This window comes from Pogonomyrmex barbatus, unplaced genomic scaffold (genome assembly GCF_055798465.1).
Source record: "Pogonomyrmex barbatus isolate J1 unplaced genomic scaffold, ASM5579846v1 scaffold7, whole genome shotgun sequence".
In the NCBI taxonomy this organism is placed as follows: Eukaryota; Metazoa; Arthropoda; class Insecta; order Hymenoptera; family Formicidae; genus Pogonomyrmex; species Pogonomyrmex barbatus.
The window spans coordinates 10339301-10354678 of record NW_028297171.1 but is presented as its reverse complement, the minus strand read 5'-3'; the positions used below and the strand labels follow the sequence as shown (position 1 = coordinate 10354678).

At 31.6% G+C, this 15378-nt stretch overlaps 4 protein-coding genes across 10 annotated transcripts in view; 2 read left to right on the top strand and 2 right to left on the bottom strand.

Moving 5' to 3' along the window:
* Positions 1-141: 141 nt before the first annotated feature.
* MICU1 (Mitochondrial calcium uptake 1) lies at positions 142-4134 on the bottom strand. 5 transcript variants are annotated; one of them, XM_011647602.3, is made up of 12 exons: positions 3976-4134; positions 3550-3796; positions 3315-3462; positions 2826-2985; positions 2081-2118; positions 1900-2014; positions 1601-1761; positions 1364-1480; positions 1149-1273; positions 941-1068; positions 605-694; positions 142-400 (listed from the first exon to the last, which is right to left on the bottom strand). In XM_011647602.3, exons 2-12 carry the CDS (start codon positions 3786-3788, stop codon positions 246-248), a joined length of 1476 nt encoding a protein of 491 aa, XP_011645904.1. In that variant the 5' UTR covers positions 3789-3796; positions 3976-4134; the 3' UTR covers positions 142-245. The 5 variants fall into 5 exon arrangements, with proteins under 5 accessions (XP_011645904.1, XP_088939059.1, XP_011645903.1 ...); XM_089082933.1 differs by having other exon boundaries at positions 1900-1999; XM_011647601.3 differs by lacking the exon at positions 2826-2985 and adding an exon at positions 2366-2525.
* A 143-nt stretch (positions 4135-4277) lies between these two features.
* On the top strand, positions 4278-8243 carry LOC105432682 (pre-mRNA-splicing factor 38B). Of its 2 annotated transcripts, none has more exons than XM_089082935.1 (6): positions 4278-4567; positions 4957-5240; positions 5964-6127; positions 6708-7109; positions 7477-7710; positions 7901-8243. In XM_089082935.1, exons 1-6 carry the CDS (start codon positions 4537-4539, stop codon positions 7971-7973), a joined length of 1188 nt encoding a protein of 395 aa, XP_088939061.1. In that variant the 5' UTR covers positions 4278-4536; the 3' UTR covers positions 7974-8243. The 2 variants fall into 2 exon arrangements, with proteins under 2 accessions (XP_088939061.1, XP_088939062.1); XM_089082936.1 differs by having other exon boundaries at positions 4279-4567; positions 5976-6127.
* A 193-nt stretch (positions 8244-8436) lies between these two features.
* LOC105432684 (glycosaminoglycan xylosylkinase) lies at positions 8437-12830 on the top strand. Of its 2 annotated transcripts, XM_089082934.1 has the most exons (7): positions 8437-8635; positions 8794-8911; positions 9296-9667; positions 10035-10335; positions 10505-10773; positions 10968-11194; positions 11427-12830. In XM_089082934.1, exons 3-7 carry the CDS (start codon positions 9296-9298, stop codon positions 11653-11655), a joined length of 1398 nt encoding a protein of 465 aa, XP_088939060.1. In that variant the 5' UTR covers positions 8437-8635; positions 8794-8911; the 3' UTR covers positions 11656-12830. The 2 variants fall into 2 exon arrangements, with proteins under 2 accessions (XP_088939060.1, XP_011645907.2); XM_011647605.2 differs by lacking the exon at positions 8794-8911 and having other exon boundaries at positions 8443-8635.
* Positions 12080-15378, bottom strand: part of sick (sickie) — a 112651-nt gene continuing 109352 nt past the window's right edge. The window contains exon 23 of the mRNA XM_089083311.1: positions 12080-14948. Coding sequence (XP_088939437.1) covers positions 14790-14948 — 159 coding nt within the window. The 3' untranslated portion in view covers positions 12080-14789. The remainder of the gene's footprint in view (positions 14949-15378) is intronic.

Genomic DNA, 15378 nt, shown 5'->3' with positions numbered 1-15378 from the left:
AGTATATTAGCGTAATACATCATCAATGTAAAATGTGTTTTGATGGAAACGTCCAAGTTCTCAATATTTAATATAATATTTAATATAATATAATATTTAATATTTAAATAATATGCATTATAATAAATGACAATTATAAAATTATTTTAAACATTATAATTCTTTATTTTGCATATTATTTACTTCTCTATATAAATTTCAATTAATCAAGCAAACATTTAATACAGATCTAATAACACTTTCAATTATTTATCATATGACAGGAGATTACTATTTTTTGCACACTTTATCATAGATTGAATTAGCTTAACAAATCCAGTATCCTTTGGTTTCTCTAAGCCACGAAGCACGCGGTTCTTCATTACGGCGACAAATTCCCGATTGCTCAATTGTCCGTCCACTATAAAATAAAAAAGATGCTAAATAATTTAATCATTTAAAATATATTTCTTATTTAACATATATTTCTTATATTTAATGTGCATTTCAGATAGATTATTGTTATCGTGCTATAACTTCTAAAGAAGTTATAGGAAAAATGTTAAAGTGTTTTTAACAGTCTATTAACGTAAAATAATATTTCTAGTGATATAAACAAACTTACTATTCTCATCGAAAATTGTATATACCACTTGAATAATATGATCACTTAGATCAACGTGTGCTACAGTTTTTGCTACGTGTTTCAACGTCGCTGCAATATAATATAGAGAACTATGTATAAATAAATAATACATCGATAAAACTGCAATGTCTGTGAGACTTTTTATTGATGATTATTTTTTACATTTAATATATTATTAATATTTGAAATGATTCTATTATTTGAGTACAAATAATAGAATCTCTCTATTATTTGATTTACAAAAATAAAATATTTGTAATGATTAATTTAATGAATGATAATAATTATTTATAATAAATTATGATAATAATATACCTTGATCGATAGATGCGCCAGCTATATGATAAAACGTCAAGGCTGTATCAACGTCATTAATGTTGTTTAAAAAGTGAAAAAATTTGAGATATTCCTCTTTGCTGATTCCTTTCGGATCTTCTTTGAAACTGCGAATTGATGTTTAATTATATAATAATTTCTGAAATCTGTCATTTTCGATAAAAAGATTAAATACTTTTATACTCACGCTTTCTTCACTCTCTTCAACATTTTTGCCTTCTTTTTCGCTGGATATCCTGCGTAAGCCAAGAGTAATTCTGTAAAATCTACCTCGGTAATATTACCGTATTCATCCGGATTTCGTCGTTCAAACTAAGCAAAAATGTACAAAAGCGTATGTATAATGTCGAATTAATGACTGAACATTACATTATCAAATCTGAATCTAATTGATTACTATACTTCAAGACTTAGAATCTCTCGTTGTAACTGCTGTTGAAAGTCCAAGAATTTTTCGATTGTTAATTTCTGATTCATTTGTGGACCAAAAAAGTATGTTGTTAACGCAGAATTCACTCCCTAAAATTGCAATAAAAAAATGTTGGTTATTCAAATCCGATTATCTAGGCATATAATTTAGATTAATAAGTATTAAACATATTGTTTACAATTATGATAAATATTCATTATAATTAAAACCTTAAATGTATTTCCTGTAGTCGCGTGATCACGATGTCGAGTGCCTATACTAGTTTGCTGTCGTATTAACGTCGCTACTTTTCCAAATTCTTCGGAATCAACATCGCCATCTCCGTTAAAATCAAACATTCTAAAGGCAATTTCAAAATGACGTCTAGAGGCTGAAAATAGATAATTGAAACAAGTAATTAAAATTTGATACGTTTGAACGAATGCATATTAACAAATTTCAAATAAATTTCTTATTGTATTTTTCTGTTTGTAATTAAGAATTAATGACATGTTACTTGACAACTTACTTGATAATACGGTCAATAAAAAGATGTAATCAGAGAAAGTAATGAGACCTGCACTGCCTAGTTTGTAGAAGATGCTATCTTCGTCCAATTCTAATTCTAACTTAGTATGGATATTCTAAATAGAAAAGAAAGCAGTTACGAAAACATTTTATTTAGTATTTTTTATTAAATTAATATATACCTTTGGATCATAGCGCTTGTATTGGTCCAATCCAAGACCTGAAAATGATGTAATTATTACTATCATATGATCATTTTTTTAGAGTTTACAGGATTGAAGGAATAAAGAGCCAATTCGATTCAGAAAATTCGATTCAGAAGAAATTAGAACTTGGGAAATGTTAGTTGATCTGCACATGCAGAGAAGCTGTCGCAAAGCATGCAGTCATCTCAAAATTAATTTCGAATATTGTGACGCGTGATATCCAATTTAACAAAATGAGAAAAGGTGCGAATACAAAATTACCATCGGGCTGTTTCACACCGGGTGTCATCGATCTTAAAAAGTCATCCGGTGTCATGAATACTTCATGCACATCGTTGCTTGTGACCTGGAGGGTCGCAAAGTAACGAAACACTTTGTCCGGTGTTGAATAATGTCTCATACGATTTTCATATTCTATTATCTGCGCACACGTATAATTAATCGATAATCACGAGTTTTAAATACATACAAAATTATTTTTAAACTTTTAACATAAAACTTATAACATCATTGTCATTCATGATGTTATTCATGTCTATTATCGCGACAATTAAGTGTTTTACTTTATTTATTTTCAATAAGAATTTAATAATGCAAATATTTTAGTTAGAGCAGAGCGAAGCAGAGTAGGATTAGTAGTTATTAATAGTTATAGGTGAAAATACAAGATATCATTGATTATATTTTGTGATCAAAATAATAAAAATTTTGAAAACCCTACCATCTGGCTGTTGCATGCCAGGCGTAATAGCTCGAAGAAAATCATCAGGTGTCATATAGACTTCGATACCTTCTAAACTAGTTACTTTCACAGTCGCAAAGTAACGAAAAATTTTGTCTGGTGTCGAATATGCTCTAATTCTATTCTCGTACTCTATTATCTGCAAAAATACTTCAGCCTGCATCGTTCTGCTGTACAGATACATGCTGACGCAAACAAAGCATCAAATTGTAAAATCTGATACTAATCGTAAAATTTAACGGTGCAAAGGAAAATACTTTCATTATACAATTAACTTTTTTCTATGTATTCATCCATAAAAAGTTATAAAAATAAGCATATTTACTGTATTCCATTTCTCAACAACAAAAAACATTATTTTTGTAATATAAATAATATAATAATATACTGTGTAATATATAAAAATTTGTGATAATCATGAAAAAATTAAACATGTATATGTTGGCATAGTGCAACTCTTTGTTAAACCTTTCTATCACGAAATCCAATTTTTTGCTTCTTGTTCTTCTTTTTTTTTTGTAAATCATGTTCTATATTTTTTACAGCTTCATCATTCTGAGTCTCTTCCGCTAAGATGCTGGCAGCATCTACCTTAGGTACTAACAATTTAAATATACTGTAAAATAGAATAGATATAATACTGATATACTAAACAAAATTTAATATTTATATTATTTAGCTATAATTAATGTTATCATCTCACCGTTCCCAGTTAAAGAAGCTCATAGCTATACCAGTGATACAGATTATAAAGGGAAGATCACGACGAAACCGATATTTTCCTCTGGTGTGACCGAAATTTCTATAATTACGTGTTTGCTTGTATTCATACATGCTTTTTTTGAAATTTCCTTGTAATTCAACAAAACAGAAGGTATTGGTTGTCAAAAGTTTGTGCTGCAGACACTGTCGGAATGCGCTTATGCCTCTGCTAAACAACATCGTTGAAACTAAAAAAAAATTGATACTTTTAATTATCAATTGGCTTGACAAATTACGGAACAACCAGATAAATCAAAGATTGCAGTAAAATGTATGTAAATTTATTTCTGCACAATTTATTACTAATTTATTCTAGACAACTTGTTAATATATATATATATATATATATATATAAATTAATTCTCACTTGTGTATTGTTATTTTATTGAACGAATATGATTTATTAAATATGTGCGAAGATTGAGAAGAGAGAAAAAATACGTTCTTAATTCAGAAAACACTTGGATCTATGCAGTCATATTTGTGTAACTTTTCAATAAGGCTGATATCCCATGTGTAAGAAATTGACGTTTAACATAATATGTGATTGGTTATAGTCTAGAGAATTTCTAGATAGTGGCAGATAGTGGTAGTGGTATGATAGTGAAATTTCAAATCTTTAAATTTGGTAACTTGCTTAGAATGGTATTGCGCGCGCGTGCGCAATTTTCATTGTACAACCGGATGTGTACGTTTGTCCACATTCCATCATACGTAATAGAGTATTGCAACTTCTCGCTTTCTTTTTGTTCCTGATAAAAGTTACACCGTTTAGTTTTCGCGATACTCCGAGAGACTGTCGCATCGAAAATCTTCTTCGTGAGTTCATCAGAGGAAGCAGTTTTGAAACTGAACGGATTCGTTCGATCTTCCTCTATTTGACCGATGTGTAGACTCCACGCGAGTCTCCTTAACAAATCGCTTGAAAATGCAAGTGCAAGAGGCCGAAGGTGCGGATGGTGGGTAAACAGGCGTTCTATGTTGTCAAGGACTTTCAATTTCGATTATTATATATATCCTATCCTTCATAACAAGGCCGTTGATCCTTGGATCTCGGATGACATAACCTCGCTTTGCGTATCGGTTTGACTATTGCTTTACGTCATGCTAAAATTAATTTTAAATTTTAATCATTTGTTGACAATATTTGATTTTTTTACAAACGAATGTTTGTAAACGAACTTGACGAACAGATGCGCATAAAATAAGATAAAAATGAAACATTAGTTTTCTAAAATTTGTCAGTTAATAGAACTATTCTTTTTGGTGTTTGTACGTATTCATTTATGCGGACATAAAGTCTTGATCGTTGTATTTCATTAAGATATACTGAGTTTTCTTATCTTAGGATCTCCATGGAATAACTCAAGTGGATGCGATGAAGAACGTAGGCCAGCACAAAAAGAGGGTAAAAAGTCAAATGTGTTGCCACTATGGGGCAATGAAAGGACTATGAATTTGAATCCTTTGATTCTTACAAATATACAGTCGTCACATTATTTTAAAGTGAATCTTTATGAGCTCAAAACTTATCACGAAGTGATTGATGAGATCTATTACAAGGTCTCTCACCTTGAACCATGGGAAAAGGGTAGCAGAAAGACTGCAGGCCAAACTGGCATGTGTGGAGGCGTGAGTATGTTTTCTCAAAGAACATTGAATTTCTTTTTCTTTCTCTTTTATTAATGCATTTGTTAAAAGTCTAAGGCTTATGAGACACATTGCATAGACGTACTTGCTTACACAGAAAATCAATCATATATTGTACTAGTCCAGTAATCTATGACTAAATTAAGATGAAAGTAATGAGATGAAAGGTGATTGACATTGATTTCAATGTGGCAGTATGTTTGATGCATTATGAAAAATTTGATTATTGTAAGATAGTTTTTTAAAATTTTTGAGCTCTCGTTCTTTCTTTTATTTAATGCATTTAAACCAGTATTTAAATGTCTAGACTGCTCCTATGCTAATGGGCTCTTAAATGTTCGGAAAAAATTATCTTTGTTCCTCTATATATTAGAAGTCAAATTATAACGCGATTGTGTAATATGAAATAGAAACAGGAATTCTAAATGTTTGTTACAAGATGACGCAGGAAAAATCACTTAATTTTGCGAAAACTAGCTATAAGCTGAGCTACAAAAATGATCAGTGCAACAAATTTTTCATAAAATTGTGAAGTTTATACGATAGTAGTATTGCCAATAATCGAACGATTTGGAAGGTACTATTACTATCGTCGGATGCAAAATGTTAACCGCACCACTTAATTGCAGAGTAGCATGTATTCGGTTGATATATTGTATGATAACACGAATGTGATATAACTGACTGAGGGGGGTGTAAATTTAGCGGTTCATGCAGGTGCGAGGTGTGGGAGCTGGCGGAATTGTTTCAACGGCATATTGCTTACTGTATAAACTCTTCACGCTGAGGCTGACTAGGAAACAGTTGAATGGGCTTATTAATCATCCAGACTCGCCCTATATACGCGCCTTAGGATTTATGTACATTAGGTGAGTTTTATCTTACAATTTTGTATATTTTTAATACATTTTTAATACATGTTAAATGCGTATAGAATAAAATTTTATTACAAAATTTTTTTCAGGATCTTAGAAAAAATTTATTAGATGTGTATTTATTTGCAAGTTAGTTGTATTTGCTTCTTGATTAATTATATTTTATTTCTTTTTTATGAAAATTTTTTATTGAAAACTTGAAGATGATATAAGATATGAATTGCAATACATTTATTAATTTTTTAACTGTAATCATGTGTACACACACACACGCACACAACACACACACACACACACACACACGCGCGCGCGCGCGCGCGCGCGCGAACACGCATATGCATATACATACATGCATGAGAGTTAAAAGGGCAAATAGTTTAGCATGGATATATTAATCAAGGCTGCTGCAAGTAGTCACTTGAATATCCTTTCAGACCCTGTAGGCTAGACTTGTGATGTCTAATCGTTCAAATCAAGCTATAAACCGGTTGCTATTATGATTTTATTTATATATATATATATATATATATATATATATATATATATATATATATCACGGTACGGTTACAATTAGATACACACAGCCACCGGCAGACTTGTTCAGCTGGTACAACGACTACTTGGAGGATGAAGAGGAGCTAGATGTGAAGGCGGGCGGCGGGCAAGTAATGAAAATGGGCGACATTCTCAAACAATTCCTCACCAAACTCGAGTGGTTTTCTACGTTGTTCCCACGAATACCGGTACCGATCCAAAAGGATTTGGAGCTACGGCTAGCCGAGCGGTTTCCACAACAACAGGTTAATGCACGGAATGCTAAACCGCCAATCACTCTCAACAGCCACGGCAAGTATGGCAGTAAGGATGGTCGTAAGGACAATGGCAATTTAACATCACGTAATCAACAACCGCGACACATCCCCGACAATGAGACTCAGTGGGGCGAGGCCGAACGTATGAGCCACTGGCGTGCCAGGTGCGTCCACGTGGTATGAATACAACGATCACGTTATTAATCCTTTTGTAAATGTTCAATATAAGAGCTATCTCATAAATTACTATCTCATAAATTATAATTAAATTTAAATTCAAATATTATGTATATTTTGAGTCGTAAAATCCAAGTTTAATAAGGAAGATGATTATCTTATGTTGGAAGATGCAAGGATAGATTCATTTGGAAATATTGTCATTCATTTGGAAATTAGGAAATTATTGTTTTTATCATACATTTGCCAATTTAACGAGGAAATAAAATATTAACAATCCCTCTTGCACATAGATTGAACCTCGCAATCGGGACAACCAATATCATACTTCCATTCGAACGTATCTATTTTCAGATCCGACGAGGATCGTAAGGATAAAAATAGAGAGCGCGATCGGGAGCGTGAGAGATTGCGGGAGCGTGATAGGGAAAGAGCTCGCGAACGGGATCGTGAGAGAGACAGACATAGAAGATCCAGTAGCCGTGACAGAAGTAGAAGACAGAGAGATTACAGAAGCCGCAGCAGAGATAGATCATATAGAGACCGGAGCAGGGATCGTCATCGTGACAGAGACCGATATCGGGATAGGTAAGGATAGGAATAAGAATGGAGATTTTAAGAGGATACATTTCCTTGTTATAATCATTGTATAATATTAAAATCACATAAAATTTTATGAGAATTTATGTCAAAGATATTTGTACGAGACTGCTTGAATTATTTGCAATTTTTCGTGTCTTGATTCATATATTGTAAACAATAATCATTTTGATTTTAGGAGAAGCTCGCCATACGACTATGCTGCAGAATTGGCACGCGAACGTGAGAGACAACGAAGGGAAAGAGAGTGAGGCGGAAATAATTACACATTGTGTACATATTTAATTATTTTTACGAATTATGTAACTATGAAAATTAAGGGAAAAAATCGACAGTAGCTACCGAGCCAAGTCACCCTGTCGTCACCACCCCTCTGTTGCAATCATCATCATCGATATGTGCGATATGCACGTTCACAGGGGAATGTTTTTTGAGACAGAATATGTTAGCCTAAGTTTAATTCGTCTATATATTCACACATGTAGTTTACATGTTTTTATAAAATAAATTCGTCACTCTCATTGTTGTTCTTTGCTATGCGTCCCATAATTTTTGCTTCAAGATTTATCTAAATATCCGTTTTCCTTTAGTTTTTATTTATAAAATTAGATTACGTCCAAATGTTTAAAATAATCTCTAAAAAATCAAGTATAATGTGTATGGTTTACAAAAATGGTTATAAAAATGAATCGAGTTTAAAGCTACAAGGATATTTTTTGATGTCCAAGTTTCATTCGGAGTAATGTGAGTGGAACGATAGGCAGCGAGACGTCACCGGACCGTGTCGCTGTGGACCCGACGATAAAAATGGCGACGATGTCCGCACGCGGATGAGACGTTGGTTACGATCGGCGAAACATGAGAGAGCCGCGCATCACCAGGTGACAACGGACACATGGCCAATTGCTTCAAGGTGAAGATATGACCGAAATTAATGTTATCGCTGTCGTTCGTTATCATGAGTTTGTCAAGTAGGCCGATATCGATCACCGAGAACGAATAAAATTTGTGATTTCTTTAACGCGTGTTTTTTTAATAGAGTCTGTATATGTGTATATAATTGTGATGCAGGTGGAGAGCGGGAAAACTTGGTTAATTATAATTTACGGTAGTAGTTATGTCGATGTTGATGCTGCGAATAACGACATCACGAACGTCATGACATCGCCATAATGGAAGCAGGAATTGCGTAATGCAATCACTAACGCGGGAAATTTTGTTTACGTTCATTTTTCATATTTTGAAGAAGATCGAGAAAAATGTTTATATCAATCCTATTAGTCTAGAATTAGTTCTAGAATAATTATTTGTTGTATATTTTGCGATTTTGCAAAATTTATAAATAGAGAAAAAATGTATCCGAAATATTATTCAGATAATTAATATTTTAGAAAGAATTAAGGAAATTAAGTTACTAAGATATATATGTATAATCTTTCCGCGAGATTTTATTAGAAACAGATATGTGTTGAAATTTGCTCTGATATAAACATTATTTAATGTATTAGTTAATTATTATATTGTTATGATATATTAATAATCAAACTCTTCTAAACGTCTATAAAAATTGCAGATGATTGGCCGACGTTGCACTCTTTTCGCCTTGAGTATGCTCTTGATCTTGGTTCTCAGCGTAAATGTCTACTTTATTCGGATGATCATTGAAAGTTCTTCCTCACATAGAATCTATTCTAAAAATGTACCAGTACCAAAAGCCAAGCAAGATTCTTCCACATCTTCGCGGTCTAATGAAAAGGATTTGCAGCTGCAATTAAGGCCAGTCACAAAGAATATCAGTGAAAGGATCAAAGAGGAAATTCGTACGCTGCCTTCCAAGTATTTTAAACAGAATACCAGCTATACTCTCGTTCTGGAACGATTATTGACAGAGCTGATGATAATGCCGAATGCTCGTGAGAATATCTGGAATATTCCTAATAATAATGTTAGTTTAAAAATTCTCTAAACTATTTTGAGTTTCTAACAGAAAAATCATAAAAAATGTTTAAGTTTAATTTTATGTGAAGATTGAAAAGAATTAATTTCTATAATTTCTAATAGCAAATTTATATTCATCAATTTTACATATAATATTTGAGACAAGCTGAATTCTAATTTTTGACCCCTCTGTTTCTAATGTTCTTGAAGATTTCATTATTTTAATAAGTTTTAAAGAAAGTCATCTTGTTGATTTACAAGTATTTTATACTGTATTTAGTTGAAAACTTATGAAATAATGAAATATAAATATCCGCATTTGGCCACTGTACATACAACGGAAATAATAATTGTCATTTTTATTGTATATACAGTGGCCAGATGCACATCAGCTGATTCCACCAGCAGCACCAGAGCTGGGAACTATTCTGGAAGTTTTACGAAAGTCTAAAATAGTTCGTGCAGATAATGCTCCTCTAGGTACACAGTTGAAACTTATGCTCAATCTCGAAAACGACGTGAAAGCGTTATTCAAGCCGCAGTGGTATTCAAGAGATGCTATTATACATGGTCCAGTATATCATGGCAAAGATCGTCACAATGCTGAAGTAGTGGCCTTTCATTTATCATCTTTGCTGGCGTTACGAAGAGTACCACTTACCGTTATTCGAAAACGTAAGTTGAATAAAGTGACAAGACTCATGTAAATTAGATTTCTACATATTTTAATCAAAATTTCAGTTAACTTTTTAGAAATTTGCAGTTAATATCTCGATTTTGCCAATAAACCAACTATAACCCGAATTTTCGCTAATTTAATAAAATAAGGAATATATTCTTACAGTTGACTTGAAAGAAGAGATTGGCAGATATGCGACACCGGCATTATACGCAACCATGTATCAAGAGGGTAACAATACATGTCTATACGGCATTTGTCATTATTGTTCTCCAGCTGATCCTGTCTGCGGAATAGGGGATACACTGGAAGGTGCCCTTATCTTTTGGCTTCCCCGATATTTAAAATTAGTTAAACATCGTCATCCTTGGCAGCGGACTTATAAAAAAAACCAACTCGCTGCATGGGAAATTGATGAAGCCTATTGTGATAAGGTAAAAAATAAACAAATTTTATATTTTTATAATTATATGTAGAATTGAATAATACTGAATATTAATAAATAAAATCAGAAGATAAAATATTACATTATGCAAGCAAATAATTTTTACATTATGCGATTATAAAAAAGATCCATTGTTTATAATTAATATTTAATGTTAGAAAATAGAGTTGATTTTTCTTTCAGGTAAAAGATTCCAAGGCATATTCGCCACAATCATCGAGCAGACTTTTGGATTTGATCGACACGTCCATTTTTGATTTCTTCATAGACAATGGCGACCGGCATCATTATGAACTCGCACAGAACAATTTTCACAATCCTGCAGTGCTGTTAATTGATAATGGAAAAAGTCTAGGCAATCCTGATGTAGATCATCTCGATATTCTGGCGCCTCTCTATCAATGTTGCATGTGAGTAATTTGCAACTTCTTGTAAAAATTGTGTAAATTAAGAAGCACACTGTGGAAATTAAGAAGTATGCAATATACTATGTTGATCTTATAGATGAGATTTTAAATTCTTTAATTTGCAATTTGAGACTATGAAATCTTCTTTCGTTTTGTGTCTCTTTTAATTATCATACTTAAAAAAGATCACAAGTTTAAAAAAATGAGAAAATGGAAAAAAATAAATTTTTTCCAGAATTCATAAAACTACATGGGACAGATTACAATTGTTTAGTGGTGGATCACTAAGTATTGCGTTACGTAGACTCCTCGCACATGAGGCTGCAATGTCTGGTGTTCCTTCACTCATCACAGAAGCACACTTGAGTGCCATAAATAGAAGACTGCTGATCGTTTATGCTGTAGTAGAAAATTGCTTGAAAAAAAAGAAATATGTTTCCAATGTGATTCTGGATCATCGATAGCTTAACAACAATTCTTAGGATTATGCAAAGTATTCGGATATAATGTCTCTTGTAAAAAATAGAGAAAAGGGTTAATTGACTAATTAAAAATTTACAAAAAGATACGATTAATGATAAAAATAGAATTGAAGATTCTAAACATTGTAAATACAAGACAAATACAAAAAAAAGAACAACAATATAAAGATTTTAATTTATACTTATTTAAAATCACCTTGTGATATTTCAATATTTAGAAAGTGATTATTTGAAATAAATGCATATACTTATTTTTTTAATTTCTTTTAATTAATTTAGATTGTAATATTCTAATATTATAGGAATATTGCTTAAGAAGAAAATAGTTCTTTCTTGAGAATAATCTCTTGAAATGTGATTTTTATCTTAAATAGAGACATATAAAGTGCGAAATAAGGAAGATTGATAAGATTTGAATGCGATTTATTTGATGACACAGTTAATTATCGTTATTTGAATAGAATTCGAAGTGCGGCGCCGTGTACAGCGTATATAAATACGGTACAAACGTAAAAAACCTGTAAATGCGATTGTATTATCGTATGTGTAACATTAACGTGTCCCCTCTTCTTACTTTATCGCAACCGGGAACCACCGATCATGTACATTATATATAGTCTTCATGGATGCCGTATTATCTCCTGCGACCGTTATTCTTCAGTCAGCATCTCATTTTCATTTTTCTTATATTTTTTTCTTATAAAAAGATATAAAATTGTTTCATTTTTAGAAAGATTATCTCTGCGATGTAATAAATTTATAATTTCAGAATGAAGAATAAGATAAGAAGGAGATGCAAGAATTTTGTTGTCAATTGCGAGATATAGTACATTCCAAACGTAAAAAATATAAAAAAGTAAAATTATCGCAGGAGATATCGGGGCCCATTCGTATGGGACTTTGAGTCGAATTCGCACATCTAGCGTAATCTATCTTGCTTTGTGTCATATTTACAACGTTACATGACCAGAATTATTCACGTATCTTACGAACTAGTTAGAAATTTCATTTTTGTTTTATATATATAATATTTAGCGCCGTCGTCATTCAGGTATGAATGTATATATACTATTTATATATATATATTATATTAACATTCTTTAATTAAATAGAGCTTTCGTAGCAAAGTATGTATAAATAGACTATTTTTGCACAGACCATGATCGTTTCGAACTTACTCACTTTATCTTTGTTTTCACATACGAATGAGAGTTGGTTGCTTATTCGTCCTTGAGATCTGTCTGTACTTAGATAATTTTACCTGAAAAATAGTCGGACGAGAGAGAAATCTTTATTCTTTGAGGATTCCTCGATTCGAAACTGTTTTTTTTTACTCCTGCCATTAATACTGTATACATCAAACGATGAGATTGATGCGTTTTTTTTTTAAATTACGCACTTGTATCTCGTCGTGAAAAACGCGTCTCATCAAAATAGAATTTCCGCAACCGGCAGCCTATAAAGATTATTGCATTGCGTTCGCGTGTGTGCTCTATGAAAAATTAACTGAACCGAAAGAAATTGATGAAAAACTGTTCCGCGAAACCATTTAAGTTCAGTTTTCTCGTGATGCGACATGAGTTATGTGACGTTAGAGGCAAGAAATACGCAAAAAATTTCTTGCGCTGTATAGCTTTATTTTGTATCTATCTCTTTAAAATATGTTTTTAAGAGAAAAGTATAAAGTAAAACTATACGCAAGAAATTTTTTACATGTCATTTCTTGTTTCTGATGTCATAATTCAATATGGCTGGAGCGAGAGCCGAGCCTTAAAAAATTTCTGAGATGTTAATGTAATATAATTTTTTTTTCCCAAGCAACGGTATAATTAAACGGTATAATTAAATCGAAAGTTTATTTGGAATTTATTAATATCTTGGTCAAAAAATTAACATCCATTGTGTTAACATTAAAAAACTTTTTTTTATTTCTATTTAAGGCTTCTGTCTAGTCGCCGTAGCCATATTGGAATCGTGATGTCATAAGCAAGAAATGATAGTGAAATTTATTGCATGTAATTTGCAAATAAAAAAATATTTGACTAAAATGATACTTGAGATGGCTTTAAGACACTTGTGAAAATGGATGACTATTAATGAATAGCCGTAAAAGTGCACGTGAAATAAAATTTACTCAGACAGAAAAACGATTTGACAGCTTGAGAGAAATGGAAAATATGCTTTTACATATAAAATTCAATAGTAACTTTAATTGCCGTCCATTTTTATTACGAATTTGATAAATACGAAACAAGTTACATCTACACGATTAAGCACATAATAACGAAATTAAGTGCAATAAAAAATTTAGTTGTCATTTAATACAAAGATAAACAAAGATGAAGAAGCTTCTAATTTTTACCGCGACGTTGTATCGCTACCGTCAACGTGGAGTTCTCAGCTAAATAGTCAAGAGTATTAATAGAAAAAAAAGAATTAAAAAAATTTTTTTATTCAATTTGTGGGATGTAAAACTTAATTTGTAGAATGGATTCTATATTAATTTCTTTCGATTCATTTATTTTTCTTAAGAACAAAAAAATTGCCGTTTATTTGTTATTACTGTTCTTCATTCATTTAATATTATATATCACACCAAGATGCTGGATGTACGTAGAAATCTATAAATCTAGGCCAGCTTTAATAGGCATTTTGAATCCCTCTTAGATCAATACGAAGCTATTGTTGATATTAAAATAATGTGATCTTAAAATAGCTGGCGCTTCGTGACTTCTTTTAATCTTATTGCATTTCAGAGGGACTTGAAACATGCAATTTGATGTTTATTACGATTAGAGTTATCGTCAATATTTAAATGAATTCTTATCTCGATTTGGAAATATGATTCAGTGAATAGTGATACCTATAAATTTCCTCCTGGATTTAATCTTAGAAACATCGCACGCTGATTATTTTCCCTGATAAGGATATTTCTCGTTTACAATTATCCATTATTTATAAATAATTTTCTCTTGTTCTGGATTCGGCGATCGAAATGATTGTTTAATTGTGAAATTTATTGATCTTTACTTTTTATAGTATTTTTAATCACTTGATGGTCGACATGCATATGTTGACCTTTCGGCGATAAATTTTGTTTATAATATCCTGTTAATTTAGAGTGCCGATTCTACTCCTCTTGACGAAGATGTCGAATTGTTTAAATCCTCAGAATGGCGAGTATGCGATGAATCGAGGGATGTCACAGAGTCACTGTCGTTGCTGTGCGGACTCGAATAATTAGCTGCTTCCTGCAGTCTCATCAGCATGTTAAGCTACAAAAACAGATCCAAGAAAATTAAAGTAAATTAATTAATAAGATTCTTCATTATCATTGAATAGTTCTGGTTCATACAACAACATAAATAACTAAAATGGTATTCTCTTAATTAATATATACAGAATTATGAAAATTTCTTCTTTCTTTCCTTTGTCATAATTGCTGTCAATTTGTTTAAAGAAATAACTCTTCTCATGATACGATGAAAATATATAAATTTAGAAATTTATGTAGAAATCATTTTATTATATTCAATATTTTATTTAAATATCTAATTTTTATGATGCGATACATGGCATTTTCTATCATAAATATTAATATTTTTCAATCCGGAGAGTTCCCATTCTCATGACATTTTCTTTTTAATGTTCCGAGTATTTAAGATTTAAAATTCTTATGCATTTAAATGTTTACATTTTTAAGTT